Genomic DNA, 20,330 nt, shown 5'->3' with positions numbered 1-20,330 from the left:
CATTGTCTCTACGATCCTGCTTACATTGTTGCGCTGGAAAGCCTGCTTATTTTTTGCGTGTTACTGCTCCAAGCTATTTATGTGTTGAGCTTTGTTGTAGTGCTAGCTAGTCATACCACCGGCGTGTGTTAGGCTTTTGGCCACCGAGTATACCCTGCAAAACGTGCCCATACTATCTTTACAGCGTTGCTTGCGAATTGCTCATTCCATTGACATAGAGTATCGACACACTTTTACTACTGCACAGCTTCGTGAGTGTATCTGCAAGAAGCTGAGGTCTGACTCGTGCAATATGACATTCCAAAATGGCCCTACTTCTACGGAAACTATTAATCACGGATCCCCGTTTAGATTTCTTACTCGTCATGGGTTAGGTGTGGTGAGATTTGTCAGGAAACAGAACAAGTGTTTCATGACTCAGGACTTAGTCATGTGATGACCCGTCGCTGGAGCTTTTGGTAATCTGACCGAGGCCTTCTGCTGGCTTACCCCTCCAACCCCTTTGTAAATTATGGTTATGAATATAACCATCTAATATAAAATGGGGGGTGGGGGGCACAAACTCTGGAACACATGCAGGACAACTTTCCACCCATGGAAACGGGTGGTGGTGAGGGGTCAGGGTCAGTCAGCTTCGTCAGCACTTAAGTTAGCCAAACTTATTCTTGAGCAAACCAGGGAGCAGCGCGCCTTTGCTAGTAAGTTTATTCAGGTATATACAAATACAGTTACATAGATTGTCATACTTAGCAGCATATGTGTAGTGAACCTAGGATGACCCAAAAAAGTCAGTGACTTATTTTCATTGGGGTCCTTTTAATACCTTATTATTTTACTATAAAGGAAATAATTTCTTATTATTATACTATAAAGGAGATATACTAGGAATAAGGTAAAATGAGTTATTTATATTTACATATGTGTTAGTTAAAAAAAATAAAAATAATTCTTCTCCCCCTCTGTCGCTACAGTCATTAGGCACCTTTGATCGACACCATGCCTAACCCTTCTAGGGTAGGGTAGGTGCCTGAGTCCGAGCTTACAGCTCACAAGACTGTCATTCCCATTATCCGCTTTGGGGTGGGGATGGCAGACCAGAGAAGGGACAGTTGGTCCCAAAGATGAGGGGGTACTTGTGCCTCCTCCCATGGGAGACTTCGGTCTCAGACACTCCCTAAAGAGGGAGCCAAGGCCGGGCCACCACTTGGAAAAAGCCCGGGCCGGGAGAATACCGGCGAATCTTTAATAAAAATAGGCACCTTTTGGCTCTCTTCTTGAACTGGTTCATGCTTTGACTGGCTTTGACATGTGCAGGCAGTCTGTTCCATTCCTTTATTGCTAAGGGGGAATTTGATAGAGAGAGGAGACAGTTTCGGCTAGACGTGCCTCTCCATGCAATCCACAGTAAGTAAAACATCCTGAAACCTGAGTGGCTCCGAAACAAGAAGGACGGCAACGTGCCTGTGGGGTGTTGAATGTTGTGGGTGGCATCCTGGGGGACAGGAATAACCTAAGTTGCCTGAAATACTCTACATAGCCAGGGGCTTTCTATATAGTATGGCAATGATGTCATATAAGTCTGTCTCAGTTGTATCGTGTAATGGTAGAAATAAAGATTATTATTATTATTATTATTATTATTATTATTATTACTGGAGCGTAGTATATTCTTGCCAGGTGTCGTCCCGTCAATAACTTTACCTATACTCAGTTTTTGTTTTTTCACCCATGCTTCAATCATCGTAAATTTTAGATTTTTGAAGCTTCGTTTTGTGATTATCATCAGAGGTACATGGTAATCGTTATAAATAAATATAAAAGGAAGAAATTAATTTCTTGGCAGCTGTTTTATTTACAGATGGGCAGTGAAATCAGCTGATCTGGTCAGTTGGGTTTTGACCGCCGGTGAGGAGGGTGATGTTACTGCCTCATCGTATAACAATTTGACTTAAAATCTTATAAAATAATTTATTTGCATGCACAATTTTTTTTCCACCAGCAGTGTCTTATGAGGTAAGAAAATGATTTTTTTAGAGTATATTTTTTCACCAAAGTGCCTTATGAGTTTAGATTTTCTTTAGTGTACACTTTTCTGAAAATGTAGAATTATAGACAAGAGTTAGTAGTCAACCTAATAATAACGGATTATATTATTATTTTCAAGTAATATTCCGCTCTTTATATATATCATGAGGTGCTGGTGAAAGAGCTCTTCCGAAATGCCTAGCCATGCTAGGTGTTCTAGTGGTACACTGTAATTATTATTTTACTACATGTAAACAATACAATAACCAAATTCTGTAAACTCAGCATTGTAATCCTTATAGAGAATAAACTTTGAATTTGAATTTGAAGGAAACGACCCTATCCTCTCCTTGGATCGAACCCGATTACCTCATTCCCTCAGGTGCTATACGTTTCCTACAAGTTTAGCGCTCCCGCGAATATTAACAATAATAATAAATATAATTATTGTTATATTTAGGGGAAGGCGCATAAACATATATATACAGTATTAGTGGGGAAGAGAGGCAATCAGATTATATCCAGGAAAATCAGATTTTTATCGGGGTTGCTCATAAATTATCTGTACTCGCTTCCGGTGGTCACTGGCCCGGTCCCAGGCCTCCTGGTTACTTGCCTGATCAGTCAGGCTGTTGGTATCCTCCGCACCCAGTCCAACGTATGCAGCACAGCCCGTCTGATCAAGAGCTGACTTTAGGAACTTACCAGGCTCTCTTGAATTCAGCCTGGGGTTTGTTGGTGATTGATTACCTTAAGCACGACTGGAGGTTGTTGAAGAGTCGTGGTCTCTCTGCACTTATCGAGCTGTCTTGAAGACAATTAAAGGTTTGATGGTAATTATTTTTCATGCATGATAGGAGGGTGTTGAAGAGTCGTGGTTCCCATTACTTTTATGAGTTCACTTATTGTCTCGCTACTTTTCACTGAAAGTATTTTGCACCGCCTCCCAAGCCTCGTACTTTCATATGGAGTGATTTCAATGTGCAGGTTTGGGACAAATTTCCCCAGGATCTACGTGTCAAATATCTTTCTCGTTTAAGTTCCAGAGTAATACCAGCTCCTCTGTCTTCCCTGCCTTCCTTTCCTGCCTTCTTTGCCTTTCATCCCTGCCTTCCTTCCCTGCCTTTCTCCCCTGCCTTTCTCCCCTGCCTTTCTCCCCTGCCTTTCTTCCTTGCCCTCCTTCCATTCTTGAAGTGTAGCTCGCCTGCAGGTGACGCATTAATTATACCTTGAATTTAATCGGGTTTTAAACAAGTGCCGTAATGTCCATATGGCCGGGGGCGTTGACCCCTGAAACACCCTCTAGATACACTCCTCCAGGTAAGTGTTACACCCGCGTCTTCGAAAGGTGGCTGAATAAATCATATATAACTGACTAATTTGTCAACATAGTTGCTGCGTCATATCTCCTTAAGAACCCCCACGACAAATTAGCAGGTAATAAATTTAGTGTCGTACGTCGTTGTGAAAGGTGCGCAGCCTCCCAGTCAGTTTTCTGGTGAAGGATATACACAGAAGTGTACCGAGACTATGTATGCATGCACACACTGAGAAGTGTGTATCTTTGTATATACACATAAACTCGAGATGTGTATATGCCGCAATGTATATACACTGAGATATGTATCATTGTATATACACCGAGACTCCAAGAGGTGTGCATCTGTATACATCGAGGGGTATCTGTATATACATCGAAAGGTATCTGTATATACATCGAGAGGTGTATATCTGTATATACATCAAGAGGTGTATATCTGTATATACATCGAGAGGTGTGTATCTGTATATACATCGAGAGGTGTGTATCTGTTTATACATCGAGAGGTGTATATCTGTATATACATCGAGAGGTGTGTATCTGTATATACATCGAGAGGTGTATATCTGAATGTACATCGAGAGGTGTGTGTGAATATACATTGAAAGGTATGTGCCTCTGTATATAAGTTGAATTTAATCCCTATTTTAAAGGTTACAGTATCCCTTGCTGGTGATGTACAGGCAACTTGTAGCCTTACTTACCCTCTTGTAGTTGACAGAGTTTAAACCTTATAAACCAGCCAGCTAATCAGTGTCTGGTGAGGCACTGCCGTCTGCCCGTTGGTGAACTCATTATGTACTTGTTGTTTTGCCCGGACACAAAGTATGTTAGGTAACAACCTGTAATGTATGTGGAAGGACGTCCATCCATCTCCCTGTGTCTGCCTGCATTAAAGGTGACAGGCTCACAACGCATGATGGTGGTGAAGGGTGACAGGTCGTGGTCACGTGAAAATAACGCTCATATAAAAATGTAGGTTAGATTAGCTTATGTTAGGTTTGGTTAGATTTAAGCTAGGTTAAGGTAGATTGCGTTAGGTTAGTTTTCAGACTATGACTCATTTTACCTAGGTTCAGTGATGGTGAAACGTTAAATTGCAGATGGAACCTTAGGATGCAGGTGGAGGTGATGGCGGTGGTGCCTAAAGTTCAAAAACTGGTAAAAAAAAAAAATAAGACAGAGGTAATGTGAGCAGCCCTATTGTCTGCCTCAGCTCTTGAAAACAAGAATGGAGGAACACGGGTAGGTCTGCTAACCCATGCTAGGGCGAGTCATTTTCAGGTCTTTTGTCTAATTTATTATACACTGGATTAATATTGTCATTCTCCTCTATGCTCTCCAATGTGCAATCACCAATGGTGTGAGTACGACAGCGAATAGCAGGCAGAACATTGAGCCTCTAACACCCTTGTGTTGAATCACGCTCATGGTGTGATTGGAAGATTTCTTTCGCGTGGCATACATTAGGAAAGCTCTCAATGGCTGGGCTGTAGCCAGTGGGCATACTTGGGTATCGTAAGAGGTTAATACCGACGAACATGATTGCTGGTTGAAGCTTAAGTGAAATGGACTCGAATGCATTCACTTAGGACGCCTTTATTGAAAATGTTTCTGGCTTTGGGGCTTTGATCACTTCTATTACATTCGTAAATACATTCGTTTCCATGTTGACTGTCACGATGTTGAATTATCCTTTCCAGCATGTCCCTTCTCCTTCCTATCCCCAATAACAGACTTCCTCCTTCCTCCAACATCAAACTTCCTCCTCCCCCAACAGTAGGCTTCCTCTCACTAACGACAGACCTCATTCTCCCCCTCCCCAACAGTAGGCTTCCTCCTTCAAACGACAGACTTCATCCTTCCCCTCCCCAACAGTAGCCCCCCCCCCCCTCATTCCAACGACAAACTTCATCCTCCCTCCCAACAGGAGAATTCCCCTTCACCCCAGGGCATTGTATTTTTTCACTACTACATCATGACAATCAACAGTGCCTCACAGCATACACACACACCATTACGGGTACACGCACCTCAAAGACCAGGGTGTCGTATTATAACGGACAGACACATGTCAAGGACCTGGGGCTCATATTTCAATAGCATGATGCCAATGTCCAATAAGTACAACTAGGATATAGTGTCAACTCATCGCGATGAGATGTCAACACTCCTGTACTGGATTTATTAAGACCTAAGTCCTTAATTAAGTTATCTAGTTCCTGCTGATTAGAGAAATGTGGAGATTTTTATTGTTTCATTAAATGTAACAGCATCACCTTCAGAAGATGTAGGGGATGCTTTTGAGGTCTCTTCTGCAGAGATGTACTGGGAATTGGTAAATTTTCACTGTATGGTACTGGAACAGTAGGCAATGGTATTTTACCAGTAGTATTATACTGATAAGTTGATGAATAATCCACATGTGCAACACTTGGGTATCTTTATTAAGAGATGTTTCGCCTGCGCAGCATGCTTTATCATTTTCATAATTACGTGATAAAGACTCCTGAGCTAGCGAAACGTTTCTTTATTAAGATACCCAGGTGTTGCACATGCGTGTTATTTCATCAACAGTTGGTGAAATGTTCGAATAGAACGCATTCCTTCTACCTTTATACATGGAAATGTCTGTCGCGTAACAGTAGCAGTCATTGTGGTGATTTGTTGACGACACATTCGAGGAACAGGCAATAACCACCACCTGTTGCCACCACGTAACCATCCTTCTAGTGTCGAATGACAGCTGCCACTAAGTTGCCATGATTTCTCTTGGTTACAAATAGATATTTTAAAATGAGCATCACAGGTAATACTAAACTTAGTGTCAAGGTCACGTCTATACATCATCTGTCAAGGATCAACGTAGTATCCTCACACAACAGGACGAGTCTACAAGTTCTGTCAGTAGGTTGTTTAAAGACTATGGGTTACACGAGGGTCACTGAGGCTGCATGTTACCGGTTCATTACTAGTTAAGAATACCTTAATCCTAAAGAAGGGATTAATGTAAACTCTCAGTGTACAGTATCCGCTAAGACATAACACCTCTTGGTGTATGTACACAGGACGGCTGTATGAAAAAAAAAATTGTATAAACAAATCAGTAAATAATAATATATAAAAATGTAAAATATGTTAAGTATACAGTATAATTAATATGTAATATAAATTTTATTAAATTGTAAGATACAATATATATAAGATACAAACGGAATTCAAGAAAATGTGATTTTTAAATGCATGGCTAACGTGAAAAAGTCATTGACACTGTCAAATCTTTTAGCAGACTTGCACTCATCTTACCCTAATTGTAATCATTTATATCTTTTTTTTATTTCCAATAGTTGTGTGTTAATTAATCACCCAGAAGTGTTTTTAGGGATTTTTTACAGGTCATGACCCTGATTGTGTGTGTGTGTGTGTATGTATAGTGTAGTTGAGAGCGGATGTTGTTAAGGTTAGTGACACGTCATATCCTGGGCGTCTTTGTGTTATTGTTATCAGTCTCTATTGACTTGTGGAGTAATTGTGTACCTTTATTTGTCTGATGTATTTTATAGTGATTCCGCATGTTTGTTGAGTATATTGTGTGTATTCACCTATATATGGTTGACAGGCGAGACCAGGAACTGGGACTAGAGTCCCAGTTCCTGGTCTCTCCTGTCAACTCTTCGCTCGCCAGATTCACTTGTAACCTCGTGGGTCCTATTCTACCTGCTCTTAAAACTCTGCATGGAGCCTGCCTTCACTACTTCTTCGTTGAGATAATTTCACTTGCCAACCACTCTGAGACTAGGAATACTTCCTTACGTCCCTGTAACTCATATTTGTCTTAACTTCCAGCTTTGTCAACGTGCTCGTTTCCGGACACTCACAGCTACGCTGTCGGTTGATGTAAACCTCTCGAGATATTTGCTAGACACTATTATCCTCATTCCTAGGTTATTTATCTTTGAGGTCTGCTGCCTCTGTCTCCCCGAGTTTGCACTCGTGTCCGGTCTTCTGGCCCTTTCTCCAATCTTTATAACCTTAAATTTAGTGGGATTAAATACCAGCAATCACTTGTCTTAGAAATCTTGCAGTTAGTCTAAATCAGTTTGCAGTTTTTCCCTGCCTTCATGTTTCAATTATCATTAATTTTACATCACAACAGAGATACATCTAACCCAGTCATCTGGTAAGTCACTCACATAAACCAGAAATAGTACTGGTCCTAAGAGCCGTTCTTGTAGAAACCCACTTGTTACACTTCGCAGTTCTAACAACTATTTTGGGTGCAATAACTCTTTGCTTCCTTTCCCAAAGATACTTCTTGATCTAATGGAGTTCGTGTGTTGCTTCCCTTCTAGTCTCAGGCTTCCAGTACACTAAAAATCCTTTTGATGAGTTCTGAGAGTTTTTCTACTCTCGGAGCCCGGCCATGGGCCACGCTCGTCTGGTTCTTGCCTATTCAACCAGGCTGGTGCTGTTGGTGGCCCGCAGCCCTACATGTCCATCACAGCCTGGTTGATCTGGCACCTGGTTAAGATACTTGTCCAGTTTCCTCTTGAAGACTTCTACGGTTGTTCCATCAGTGTTTCTGTCAGTATATGACCAGCCGGGCTGTGGTTCGTACGTCGGTTTGCGTACGGTCGGCAGTAACAGCCTGGTTCATCAGGCCCTGATCCACCGCGAGGCCTAGTCATGGATCGGTTCGCTGGGGCATTGACCCCTGGAACACCCTCCAAGCATACTCCAGGTCATCACCCTTCCCAGCTACATATATATTTCTAAGTTCCCTGCCCACTGCATTTCACTCAGGTAATTTCTCGTATCTCTGTAATCTCTTATAAAGTCTGGTTTCTGCTGTACCTTCTGTGCTATCCTCTCTCTCTCTCTCTCTCTCTCTCTCTCTCTCTCTCTCTCTTTACTTTTCCGATGTATAAGAAACTGTAGTTCCTAGCAGTGAAGGGCATCTGTGAGGAATAAGAGCAGCTAGTACAAGTTATCGGTCAAACTACTCGGGGTTTGTAACTGTCAGCATCCCCTACTATCCCGGGAAGGAACTGCTGGAGTAAGAAGTAAGAAGTAAGAAGTCCTAGAGATTGATCTTCGTATTAAGTTACCTGCATTGACTTTGGTTTAATCTGGCTGCTCATGTGTGTCTATGCCATAACTTATGTGATCTCTGGTAACCTCTATTTTTCTCAGCCCGTAAAACTGGAATTGTGTCTCCAATATGGAGACCACGAGGGGCTGTCTGCTTCATAAGGCTGTCTGTGTGAGCATTTCTTGACCACATTCCTACCCAATCGTATGCCTGAGTTACGATTTGGATGTTCTCGCCGGCCTTACTAGCCTCCACTTCACCTAGTTGGCGCTAGGAAAACCTTATGAACATCTGTTATCTGTATTACCAGGGCTCCTTTTCGAGTGTGATATCTGCGATACGGCCATCCTGGTCAACTGTCCTCATCTCAGTAGTACAAAGAAATCTGACCGAAACATCTACGTTTTCGTCTGGATCCTCCATATTACCTACGGAGCATTAAGTCATCCGTTGTTAGCTTTTGGTCATTGTTATTTATTTTTATTTTTCAATTTTAATTCAGATTATTTAATGTCATATTTTTCTATTTACTATTATAATAAACTTACATTTTTTTCTCTAATTTTATAACTTTGTCTTCGATTATCAACTGAGTTTACATTCTTTTTTCTATAATTATTTTTCATAAAGGAAGGTACTTGAGATATCCACCTCATCCTTGGGTTTCATTCCTCACATCCTCGCATATTCTATCCCTTACGTCACAATCTGTGTGCGTGTGGTGACTGATGACCTACACTCGCCCTTGGGTGAAAGGGGACTTGGATTCGATTAAGATCGCTGCCGCCGCCACTTTTACCCGCCTCCCCAGCCACTCATTGATACTATTTTTATTTATCTTTAAACAAAATTGGAAACATCAGCAGTGTGTTACTACCCTATTCTATAATAGTTGCACATTGGGAACAAAAGCTAACTATGTTTCCCTTGTCATATTTCATGATACGGGAATGGGTCACATGATGCTGACGTCTCAGTCTGAGCTGGGAGACTTCAGTAGCGTCAGCCTCAGCTGGGAGACCTCCGTAAGGCAATGAGGATATCGTCAAGTGTTTCATTAAAGGTTCCTCAGCTACGGCAGCTGCAAAGGTTTCCTTCCAGCAGAACTATAGTTATTATTCTAAGGAGAATAGGGTAGGAGGAGGGCGAGTTATTTGTGTACCGCAGCCATTTGTTGGTGTTGTTATTCCTTCCACAATAAGAGTAATCCTAGTTCATTTCCTCAAGTGTTTATCTCTCATAATGTCACTTTCCCTGGTCTGCTAAGTGTCCATTGTCAAGTGTTTGTAAAGTACTACCAGTATGTAAAAATATAATGAAAGAATTGAGTACAAAGTGCTCATTGTCTAGTGTGTACTACGCGTGAATGTGATGCAGGATTTATGGCTAAACTCACCATTTTGTAGACTTCATTGTAGTTGGTGAGTTTATAACCTATACGCAGCGTTCTGCATCACCATATTAATACAAGTGGAGGCAGCCTTAGGTGTCGTGGTCAAGTGAACCATGGCACCACGTGGTAATGAAGGTCACTGCTTGATGACTAGGACTTATAAGGGAACCATGGTATTCAAGGTGATCAACTTGATGACTAGAACTTATGAGTGAGCCGTGACATCAATAGTGTCAGGTGTTATTAGTGGTAGCGGTGTATTACGCCAGTATACTAATATAATGTTTATTAACATTACATTTCAAGATTACCACTTGAGTGAAGTCATTGCCGAGTCATCTTGCAAGAATCACCACGTGAATCTTTGAAGTTATTGTCCCTTCTAACCTGGCGAGAAATACAACGGTGCAGTAACATCATGTTGTTTAGGAACCGTTGTGGGTTTAGTGCTTAGTTTTGATTGTAATAATGTTGTCCAGGGGCTATTGAGAGTTTTTTTTAATATGTTTAAAAGCTATCCCAAGGAAAATTTATTTTTACCTGAATTCCAATAGTAGGATGAGGGTGTCTAGATTCTAGAGCATCATGTGTGTTGTGCAGAGCATATGTAACCTGCTAATACTGGCAGCTCCACCTGCAAGTCTGAAGAAAACATACAGGATGTAGAATAAACTTTTATTGTGGCAACTTTTCGCTCCGTGTAGTTTTATAACACAGTAAAATATCCCAATATAGACGCTCTCTGTCTGTCTGTCTGTCTGTCTCTCTCTCTCTCTCTCTCTCTCTCTCTCTCTCTCTCTCTCTCTCTCTCTCTCTCTCTCTCTCTCTCTCTCTCTGCTGAGAACTATGATAATTATCTACTTCAACCTAGATTAAGGGCTATCGTGTATTAACACATAATAAGTTAGGAGAAAACCATTAAAGATACACATTATAACGTATGGGCCTAGTTCTGCATTCCACACTCGTCACATCAAGAGATGTGCTAAAGAGGGTCTGAGAAGGCGAAATATGTAGATCTTCTCTCATCTTTGTGTTTCTGACTGTGTGATTTTTACCTTCGTGTGGACAAAGGTTCATTACAACTTGATTCTCCTTAATATGTGTTTAACATTTTGTTTCAGTTTGTTCTACCGACGATTATCAAAGAGGATAAGAGACATATGAATAAATCTGTGCAAAAAAAGTAAAACGTAGCAGAAATAAGTCAGATTTAAGAAAAGTAAGAGAAGACCTGAGAACTTGTTTTATATTCGTATCCCCAGCCAGCATGATCGCCACCGCCACTGCCGTCCTACATGACTTCCTCTCCGATCTCGTAGATCTTAAACTCTTGATCATCAAGAGTATCTACTTCACACTGCTAGCAGGCAAGTATCTTTTTCTCGAAATCACTCGTTGCCCACCAAGGTGGGGTGACCCAGCAGTGTCTGAGTGATACAGTTCACTGTATCATAATTGTTACTGATAATATATTAATACCGAAAAGCTGATGAATAAGATACTTATACAACACTTGGGTATCTTTATTGCCGTACAGGGACTGACTACCACCTACCAAGGGTGACGGGCTGATCACGTCAAAACTACTACTGACTCCAGGATTGTGTTCTCTGGTATTTGTTTGAAGAAGCTTGTTGTACAATCGTAACGTTTCGACAATAAATATATCCAAGTGCTGCATGTCTTATTCACTAACAGTTCACGGTATTAAGTATATTCGACCCCTACATGATAACTATTTCAGGTATTCCCTCTCATCAAGAAAGGTGTCTTGAGGCTAGTGAAGAGTTCTTGATTCAAAGAATCGGAGCTACCTTCCCATTCCTCAGATTGAATTTCATTACTTCCCATTTCTCGGGAGCTATATAAGCACTAGAGATTTAGCGGTTTTAAATAATAATTGTATTGCAGGTGTAGTGATGCTGTGGCCACAGTTGACCCTGCATCAGCAGCAGCTGGGACTGACCACTTACCAGACGGGGATCTGCAGCTCTGCCATGTCTCTGCTCACCATGCTGGTACCAATCCTCGCTGGCTTCACCGGCGATAAACTCGGCAATTACAAGGTCAGGCGCTTCACTCACGTGCCAGACAGCAACCAATGACTTGTTTTTCATTCCGCAGAATTGAATTCATCAGCAATGTGCTGCTACTTTATTCTACAGTGTTAGTCACGGCATTATGCCGGGTGAACGCCCCGGCATAATGCCGTGACGAAAATTAAAGGCTTACCATAAAGGGGGGTCTTTTTTCGCCAGTGCATTATGCCGGGTAGCATGACATAACGGCCTGCTGCCACACACACTCCACAGTGACTCCTCAGTGCTCACTTGGCTGCTGTGGTGAAAGGAAGTGTTGCACTTTTGTCTCTCATCCTCCCCATCTTTTGTCCGGTGTTCCCTTTAATTTTGGGGCTATACATGTTTGATGATGGTCTTTAACACCTGAAACTATAGCTCAAATCATAGGGCTTCACAAAGCTGGGCACCAGATGAAAGAAATAGTGGAGAATGTTGGTGTGTGAGCGTTCAGTGAGGAACTGGGTGCATTATTATTATAATCAAAGGGGAAGCGCTAAACCCGGAGGATTATACAGCGCCTGGGGGGGGATGTGGAAGGCATTCAGGCTTAATTTGGGGAACTGGAGCACAGATCCAATTCCCTAAATCAAGAGCCCCTCACCATCAAGGAACCTTCCTTGAGGGGTGGAATTGGGTGCAGCATTTCAAGGCTGATGGCGGTGTCGAGTTAACATCTGTCAAACCTCGGCCTGGCCCCTCGAAGAAGACATTTGTTCGTACCTTAACTGTGTTAAAGAAGTTAGAGGGTACACCTAAGATAACTGCTAGAGAATTGAAAGAAAAGAACCCACATCTTCTCAGAGGTGTCTGTAAGAACTGTTAACAGACGTGTGTCAGAACTGGGCTACAGTAGTCACCGCCAGGTTAAGAAACCGATCCTCTCCAAGCCACAGAAGAAACGTAGGCTGGATTATGCAAAGAAATATCTTCACTGGAATCCTCAACAGTGGTGTGAAGTACTTCGGAGTGATGAAGCAACCTTCACCGTCACCTGCAACTGTGGGGGACGCTACACCTGTGGGACCGCCAAACACCCAGACTTGCTCATGGTTTGGGGGTGTTTCAGTGCTCATAGTGTTGGTGAACTCATTGTGTTTCCCAAAAACCAGTATATGAACCAGTATAATTACCTGGAGTTATTGTGTGACAATTTACATGAGGCACTTGACAAATGTGGGGCTACGGTTTTTATGCAGGACGGTGCACCGTGTCATACCACCAAATCTGAATCTGCTGAACAACTGAAGCTCGCACAGAGACTGCTAGAAGGAGTGAAGATCATCGTAGAATGGCCACATACTAATAAAATACAAAACATGATAATGAACTTGATATTCCAAGCATCAGAGGTCGAGTAATGAAAAAAAAAAACTGGCCACATTGGTGTTAACATTTTCAGACAAACTCATCCGAACTTGCACTTGTAGAAAACTTCCAAACTTTCCTCAAGATTTTTCAAACAAAACAGACAAACTTTTTCTTTCTACAGAATACAAAAAGTCACTAGCACAAAAAGCCACTAACATGTGGAGCATTTCGGGAAAACTGGAGAGGACACTATATTATTGCTTCTACAGCGCCTCGTCCAGGACTAGACTTCATCAAGTACTGCATATATATATATATATATATATATATATATATATATATATATATATATATATATATATATATATATATATATATATATATATATATAACGCAGATGCACCGCCTTGTAGACAAAACCAATACCTCAGACCACCGACCACAGGATGGCTGTGGAGTGCACAATAAAGTTATCAAACCAACCTTGACCTTCAGATTTATTTAATTGTTCTCACAGTCGGCAGTTCGTAACCTGGTAACTCGTGGAGAGAGCTGGCTGGCAACAAGTATCGTCTCTTTGGTAGTATCCTAGATGTTGAAATCACATTTATATCACTCAATCTTCGTGTTTTTTTGCAATTATTTTTCAGTCCAACAGCTCACGTTTTTTTCTGACAGTGACCCATGCGCAAGTTAACAGTCCTTCAGACTGGTCGCCGTGTCAGAAAGCCTGGATTCGAGGTGATGTTTCTCCTCTTCCTCGGATTAAACCAAATCATCTTCCATTCTCCGGGCGCTCTGTGACCCCCTACGGGTTTAGGTCTTCCCCGTAAACAATAATGCGAGATATCTAAAACTGCCAAGAGTATGATCAGGCCGTTTAAAATTGTTCCCCCTGACTAGTTGAAAACACTGTGATACTGTTGGTAATTTTAATGGCAGTTTATCATCAGTGGTTAACAGTACTGTTTACCAGCAGATGATTGACAACAGTGCTGCTTATCCTCAGGTGTTAATTAACAACTACTGTTTTCAACAGGTATTGATGAGTATAGCAACAGCGGGGGCGGGTCTAGGAGCATTTCTTTTCACCGTTGTGCCCAGCGCCAACACGACTACTGTTTACTACCTCGCCAACGGGACGACCAACAACAGCCTCGTTAACGGGATGATCAACGGAAGGGACCTCACTAATGGGATAACCAACGGTAGCAATCTCACTTACGAGACGACCAACCTCATTAACGGGAAGATCAACGGCAGCGACCTCCTTAACGGGAGGGTCACAACGGTTAAGGTCGACCCAGAAAAGTTGACTGTGACCTTCTGGAGTTATCTGGTTGTGAGACTTCTGTTTGGGTAAGTCTCTCTCTCTCTCTCTCTCTCTCTCTCTCTCTCTCTCTCTCTCTCTCTCTCTCTCTCTCTCTCTCTCTCTCTCTGGGCATTTTGTCAGTTAAATTATTTAAGTTAATAAATTATCTCGGTTAAGAAATTCTCAATAAATTATCTGTTCATAAATTATGCCAATTAATCAATTATCTCAAGTTAATATATCCCAGATTATTATTATTCGTGGGGAAGCGCTAAACCTGTAAGGGTCGTACAGCATCCGGGGAGTGGGAGGCGTTCACGTTTGATCTAAGAAATTGGGATGAGAGCTCCCGTATGTTTTGAATTACTGTGTAATTCCTGGTGAAAGGCTCTTGATCCGAGATATTGGAGCTATGGTTCCCTTGGATCAGACCTGATTACTTCCCGTTCCCCAGGCACTGTATAACCCCTACAAGTTTAATGCTCAAGTAGAAATAACGGTTTGGACGTAGGTAAGTTCTGGTTTTCACTTGAAGATGGCCTCAGGGGTCGAACTATACTCTTGTCTTAAGGATTTTTCTCCACGCATGTTCAGCTGTGTTCTCTTGCACGGTGTTTATTTTTAGTGTTCACTTTTTTTGAGCATGCAGGATGAGCTTCTTCAAAAAAGCATCGCTTTAGTCTGGTATATGCAGTTGTTTGTGATGGAGGACGTGACAGTCAACTGGTGTTCCTATCAGTAGGTCTTAATTCAAGTCTGTGTCGTACACTCGCTCCTCCCACAAGATCTTTCAGTCAGTGGGGTGCACTGTCAGTTCTCCCACAAGATCTTTCAGTCAGTGGGGTGCACTGTCAGTTCTCTCACAAGATCTTTCAGTCAGTGGGGTGCACTGTCAGTTCTCCCACAAGATCTTTCAGTCAGTGGGGTGCACTGTCAGTTCTCTCACAAGATCTTTCAGTCAGTGGGGTGCACTGTCAGTTCTCCCACAAGATCTTTCAGTCAGTGGGGTGCACTGTCAGTTCTCCCACAAGATCTTTCAGTCAGTGGGGTGCACTTTCAGTTCTCCCACAAGATTTTTTAGTCAGTGGGGTGCACAGTCAATTCTCCCACAAGATTTTTCAGTCAGTGGGATGCACTGTCACTTCTTCCACAGGATGAAATGCAACAATTTGAATAGTCTCACCATTGGAGCTATTTCCCATGTTTTGAAAGTTCTCATTATTTCCTCTACCCCTCTTCTCTGTCCCCCCATCGTTTTCCTGGCTGTCGTGACATTTGGATTATTGTTCTTTAAAAGTAAGGTCAGCCGACATAATTAATCCCAGGTCTTTCACGTGTTCCTGTCGTTCTATTTGATGATTCTCTTGGGTTTTGTATACAGTATCCTAGTTGTGTTGCTCATCCTTTCAATATCTAAGCAGCTGGAACTTATCACCATTGAGCGTGTTGTTCTCCGCTGCCCACTGGAAAACTTTGCTTATACCTTCCTGCATTTTTTTGTCTTCTACTGATGTGGCTTTCATGCTTATTTTTGGTGTCATCAGCAACTGCTGATACAAATCTGTGGCGATTGTTTTTATCTATGTCACTATAAGGATAAGAAACAGAGGTTCCAGGACCGTGCCTTGGGGTACTGAGCTGTTTCTTGGCTAATGCTGGATTTTGCTGTTAACTACTACTACTATTTGTGTTCTTTTTTTATAGAGTTGAAAATCCATCTGCCTGCCTTCTCGTTATGTTCCAGTCAATTGGGTACACTGCCAGTTCTCCCACAGACTGTTCTAATCAGCGAAATACACTGTCATTTCTTCTACAGGATGTTCCAGTCAGTGGGGTATAGTCAATTTCCTACAGGATGTTCCAGTAAGTGGGGTACACTGTCAGTTCTCCTACAGAATGTTCCAGTCAGTGGGTTACACATTATACGAGGGGGCAGTGATGGCTCACGTGCAGGAGCGAGGTATCAACTATGGCTACCAGAGGGCCTGGGGCACAATGGCTGTCATAGTCGGCTCTCTCCTGGGTGGCTACCTCGTTGACATCACTAGTGGCTTCAAGTAAGTTGTGTCCGCCCACTAATTCCCCCCCCTCTCTCTCTCTCTCTCTCTCTCTCTCTCTCTCTCTCTCTCATACATATACACATACATGTATGCGAGAGAGAGAGAGAGATTTGACTCGCTCTGAGATATTAAACAAACACATTTGTCTCTTGCTTTCAAAACACGCATGCCTATGATTGCATAGTGCCCAAAAGGAAAGGTTTCTTCATGCTAGTGAAAGACTTTTGATTTAAGGAATTGGAGCTCCTTCCTCGAATCAAATCTGAATACTTCTCGTGTGTTATATGGACACTAATAAAGGAGCTAATACAGTGCTGTACACGGACACAGTTTATCTATGAGGGATATTTACAGGTGAGGTGTTTGGAGGGCGGGACTTTCTTGAAGGTAGTAATAATAGTAGTGGAGGTTGAGCCAGTAGAAATAACCTGGTGTGCGATGGTTTCAAGTGATGGCCGAGTTGTGTAGTGTTAAGAGGATCTGTGCTAGTATCTCACAGACGGTGAAGGTGCCCTTGTTTGTATTTCTGTATACAAAGATAATAAAAAAATAATAAATAAAATGTTATTTCCTTGCTAAAGTTACAATGTGTGTTTACATTTCATAATTTGATTGGTACAAAGAAAGCCACTGTCATGCCGAGGCATTTCGGGCAAATTTCAGCATCTTCCAGGCATACCTTGACTTTGCTCCCTGTAAATTACGCATTACCATTTAAAAAATTTTTTACAAGCATACCTTGCTAAAATATATAGTAATGTTTTTTTGTATTTCTTGTGTCCTAATTCATGTCTACATAAATAACTCATTACGATTGTAACCAGATATAAACGTGCCTCTAATCTTTGGACTACCGCCTACACTATGGATGACGGGTGCATTTATGTTTGAGGGTGTCTGGTTCCTTGATTACTAAACTTGCAATTCTCCACTGTGTCAAGTGGTTAATAAAGTTCCACTCTAACACTCAATACATTATTGCAGGTATCACATCTGTATGTGGAAATGGTAGGAGAAAGACTGGCAGTACTGGTTTCCGTGTTGAATAATGATTTAACATTCTCGCAGAATGATCTTCTGGATGTCTGCGGGGTTGCATGTCGTGTCGGCAGGCCTCATGCTGCTGCTAACGATGAACTTCAAGCTGCCGACGCAGTCCCTGACGAGGGAGATCTTCAGGTACCTGCTCAATGTTGAAGTTATCCTGCTCTTCTCCGCCATGTTGGCCGCAGGTGCGCCCATGAGGGCAAAACCCACACGAGTTTTGCATTTTCTTAATATAATAATAATTTATCTCAAGTTATTGGTAATTATTTGATTTGCCTTCTTGCTACAATAACAACCAATAATAATAGTAATAATACACTTTACACTGAATATTCTGAATACTGTGTACACCGTTGTAGCGAATGCTACAATGGTGAAAGGTTCTTACTCCAAGGAACTGGAGCTATTATCCCCTTCCTCAGATCAAACTCGACTGCCTCGCATTGTTCCTTGTGATTTAGCGCTTAAACAAGATTATAATTATTGTTGGATAGCGAATGGTAGGTATTACAGAATGGCAGGCATTACAGGATGGCAGGCATTACAGGATGGCAGGCATTACAGGATGGCAGGCATTACAGGATGGCAGGCATTACAGGATGGCAGGCATTACAGGATGGCAGGCATTACAGGATGGCAGACATTACAAGATGGTAGGTAATGTTTGCTACGGTGGGAAGTGATATATCAGGTTGATGTTGACAGGTGTACTGATTGGGTACCTGGAGACGTTCATGTACCGGTACCTAGTGAACCTGGGTGCTAGCAGCATGCTGGTCAGTCTCACAGTGACGGTAGGAGCGCCCTTCGAGCTACTACTCACTCTCCTCACGTCACACCTGGTCAGGCATATTGGTCATGCTCCACTCATCATGTTCGGCTTGTCTGCCTATGCTGTTAGGCTGGTTGGTGAGTTCTCATGCAGTAATTTCTTCAGTATTGTGAGTTCCCAGGTCTTAAATTTTAAATTTAAAGATTCTCGGTCTGAGGATGTCAGATCGAAATATACAAATCAACTATCCCGGTTACTGTATATCCACATATGAATTTCATATCATTGACAATCATAGCAAATACTTGCCAGTGATAAGAAAGTCATATTATTACTATTAATAATGCTCTTGCATTATCAATAGCTGTAATAATATGTAAGTTAAGGTGGTATGATGTGTGTGTGTAGGTCTTAGCATGCTGGTGGACCCGTGGTGGGTGCTGCCGCTGGAGGCGCTGGAGTCAGTGGCCAACGGTCTACTCTTCACCGCCGCCATAATGTACTGCACTCTCCTCTTCCCAATGGACATCATCGCCTCCTCCCGCGGCATCTTTGCCGTCGTATACTTCGGCGTCGGTGAGTTGCTGTCGAGGTCACTTCATAAATAATCCACTCTTTATGTTACTGTGCGTTTGACTAATCGACTTTGTATCTCATTCATTTTGTTATTCTTTGTATCTTTCGCTTCATATTATTCCTGATTACCTACTATTCCCCATGCGTAAAAATACGATTATCGAGACATTTATTGAGAATGTCTTCACAGTCTCATAAATGTCCTCACATAATGATCTGTGTTTGTTACCAAGTTTGACATTTCCCAGGCGCTGTATGATGCTTGTGGGTCTAGTGTTTCCATGTCAATATAATAATAATCTTGGAAAACACAAATTATCATCGTATGTTTTTGTATTTACTGTTAAGTTTATTTTGAGAGCACCTTTGCCCGTATGTCTATATTGCAGGCAAGTTGCTGGGCACATTGATAGGTTCTGAGGTGCGGGAGGTGCTGGGAGACAGAGCCACCTTCAGGGTGCTGGCCGGTATTGCTCTAGCCTTCGCCCTCACCTACTGTCTCGCCTTCTACACCTTCAGACGACGCATGAGCGGCATTCTCGACCTAAGAACCTCGCCTCCAACCCCTGCCTCCCACCATAACGTCTCCCAGGACATCAAGGCCGCCCAAGGCACCACTCAAATCGCTCATGATACCTTTTTTAAGACCTTGCAACCAACCGTAGTTACCCACCCAACAACTAAACATGGTATTAGTAACTACATTTGTAGGGTAGATGATGAGTAGGAGTGGTAAGTAGGCTTCTGAGGTAGTGAGTATTATGTCGAGTAGGGTGTTGAGGTGAGCAATATTGACGTGAGTAGTGTTGGGGGTGATTGTAAGGTTCAGAGGATTAAAAGTTATTAGGTACAGAGAGGTAATGGTTGTTAGGTTCAGAGAGTTAATGATTGTTAGGCTCAGAGGATCACTGGCTTGTATTGTACCTGAACTTGTCTCTCATGACCAGTGAAAATTACAAACCTCGTGGCACACATGAGGCAAACATTGATTTTTTTTTTGTGAAGCCTCATGTCAAGTTCTTTATTACTCCACATACAGAGGGAAGGATCTTTACTGAGGCCCGAAAGTACAAAAGTATTTTTTTCACTTTTCATATTTTTATTATAATCAAGTAATATTGAATGTTTGAAAATATATGGATACAGATTCTATATTAACATTTGTCTTCATAACCTTCATGTTTTTTAGACTTATTTTACTGTCTCGGATATTAGCTAATCTAACAGTGTCTTGACTTATTGATCTTCCAGTGTCTGACTTATTGATCTTCCAGTGTCTGGCTTATTGACCTATAAGGGTCTTTCAGATGTTAATCTGTTTGTCTTGATGATCTTCCAGT

The 20,330-nt window shown here is 42.0% G+C and overlaps 1 protein-coding gene across 2 annotated transcripts; it reads left to right on the top strand.

Annotated features, from left to right (window-relative positions):
- Positions 1-1,896: 1,896 nt before the first annotated feature.
- Positions 1,897-20,148, top strand: LOC128704073 (major facilitator superfamily domain-containing protein 6). 2 transcript variants are annotated; one of them, XM_053799084.2, is made up of 9 exons: positions 1,897-2,013; positions 10,956-11,201; positions 11,746-11,900; positions 14,263-14,582; positions 16,431-16,592; positions 17,664-17,827; positions 18,348-18,551; positions 18,823-18,990; positions 19,380-20,148. In XM_053799084.2, the coding sequence occupies exons 2-9, from the start codon at positions 11,102-11,104 to the stop codon at positions 19,715-19,717; spliced, it is 1,611 nt and encodes a 536-aa protein (XP_053655059.2). In that variant the 5' UTR covers positions 1,897-2,013; positions 10,956-11,101; the 3' UTR covers positions 19,718-20,148. The 2 variants fall into 2 exon arrangements, with proteins under 2 accessions (XP_053655059.2, XP_053655060.2); XM_053799085.2 differs by lacking the exon at positions 16,431-16,592.
- The last annotated feature ends 182 nt before the right edge of the window (positions 20,149-20,330 follow it).

This window comes from Cherax quadricarinatus, chromosome 66 (assembly GCF_038502225.1).
Source record: "Cherax quadricarinatus isolate ZL_2023a chromosome 66, ASM3850222v1, whole genome shotgun sequence".
Lineage (NCBI taxonomy): Eukaryota > Metazoa > Arthropoda > Malacostraca > Decapoda > Parastacidae > Cherax > Cherax quadricarinatus.
This window is presented reverse-complemented; position numbering and strand designations above follow the sequence as displayed.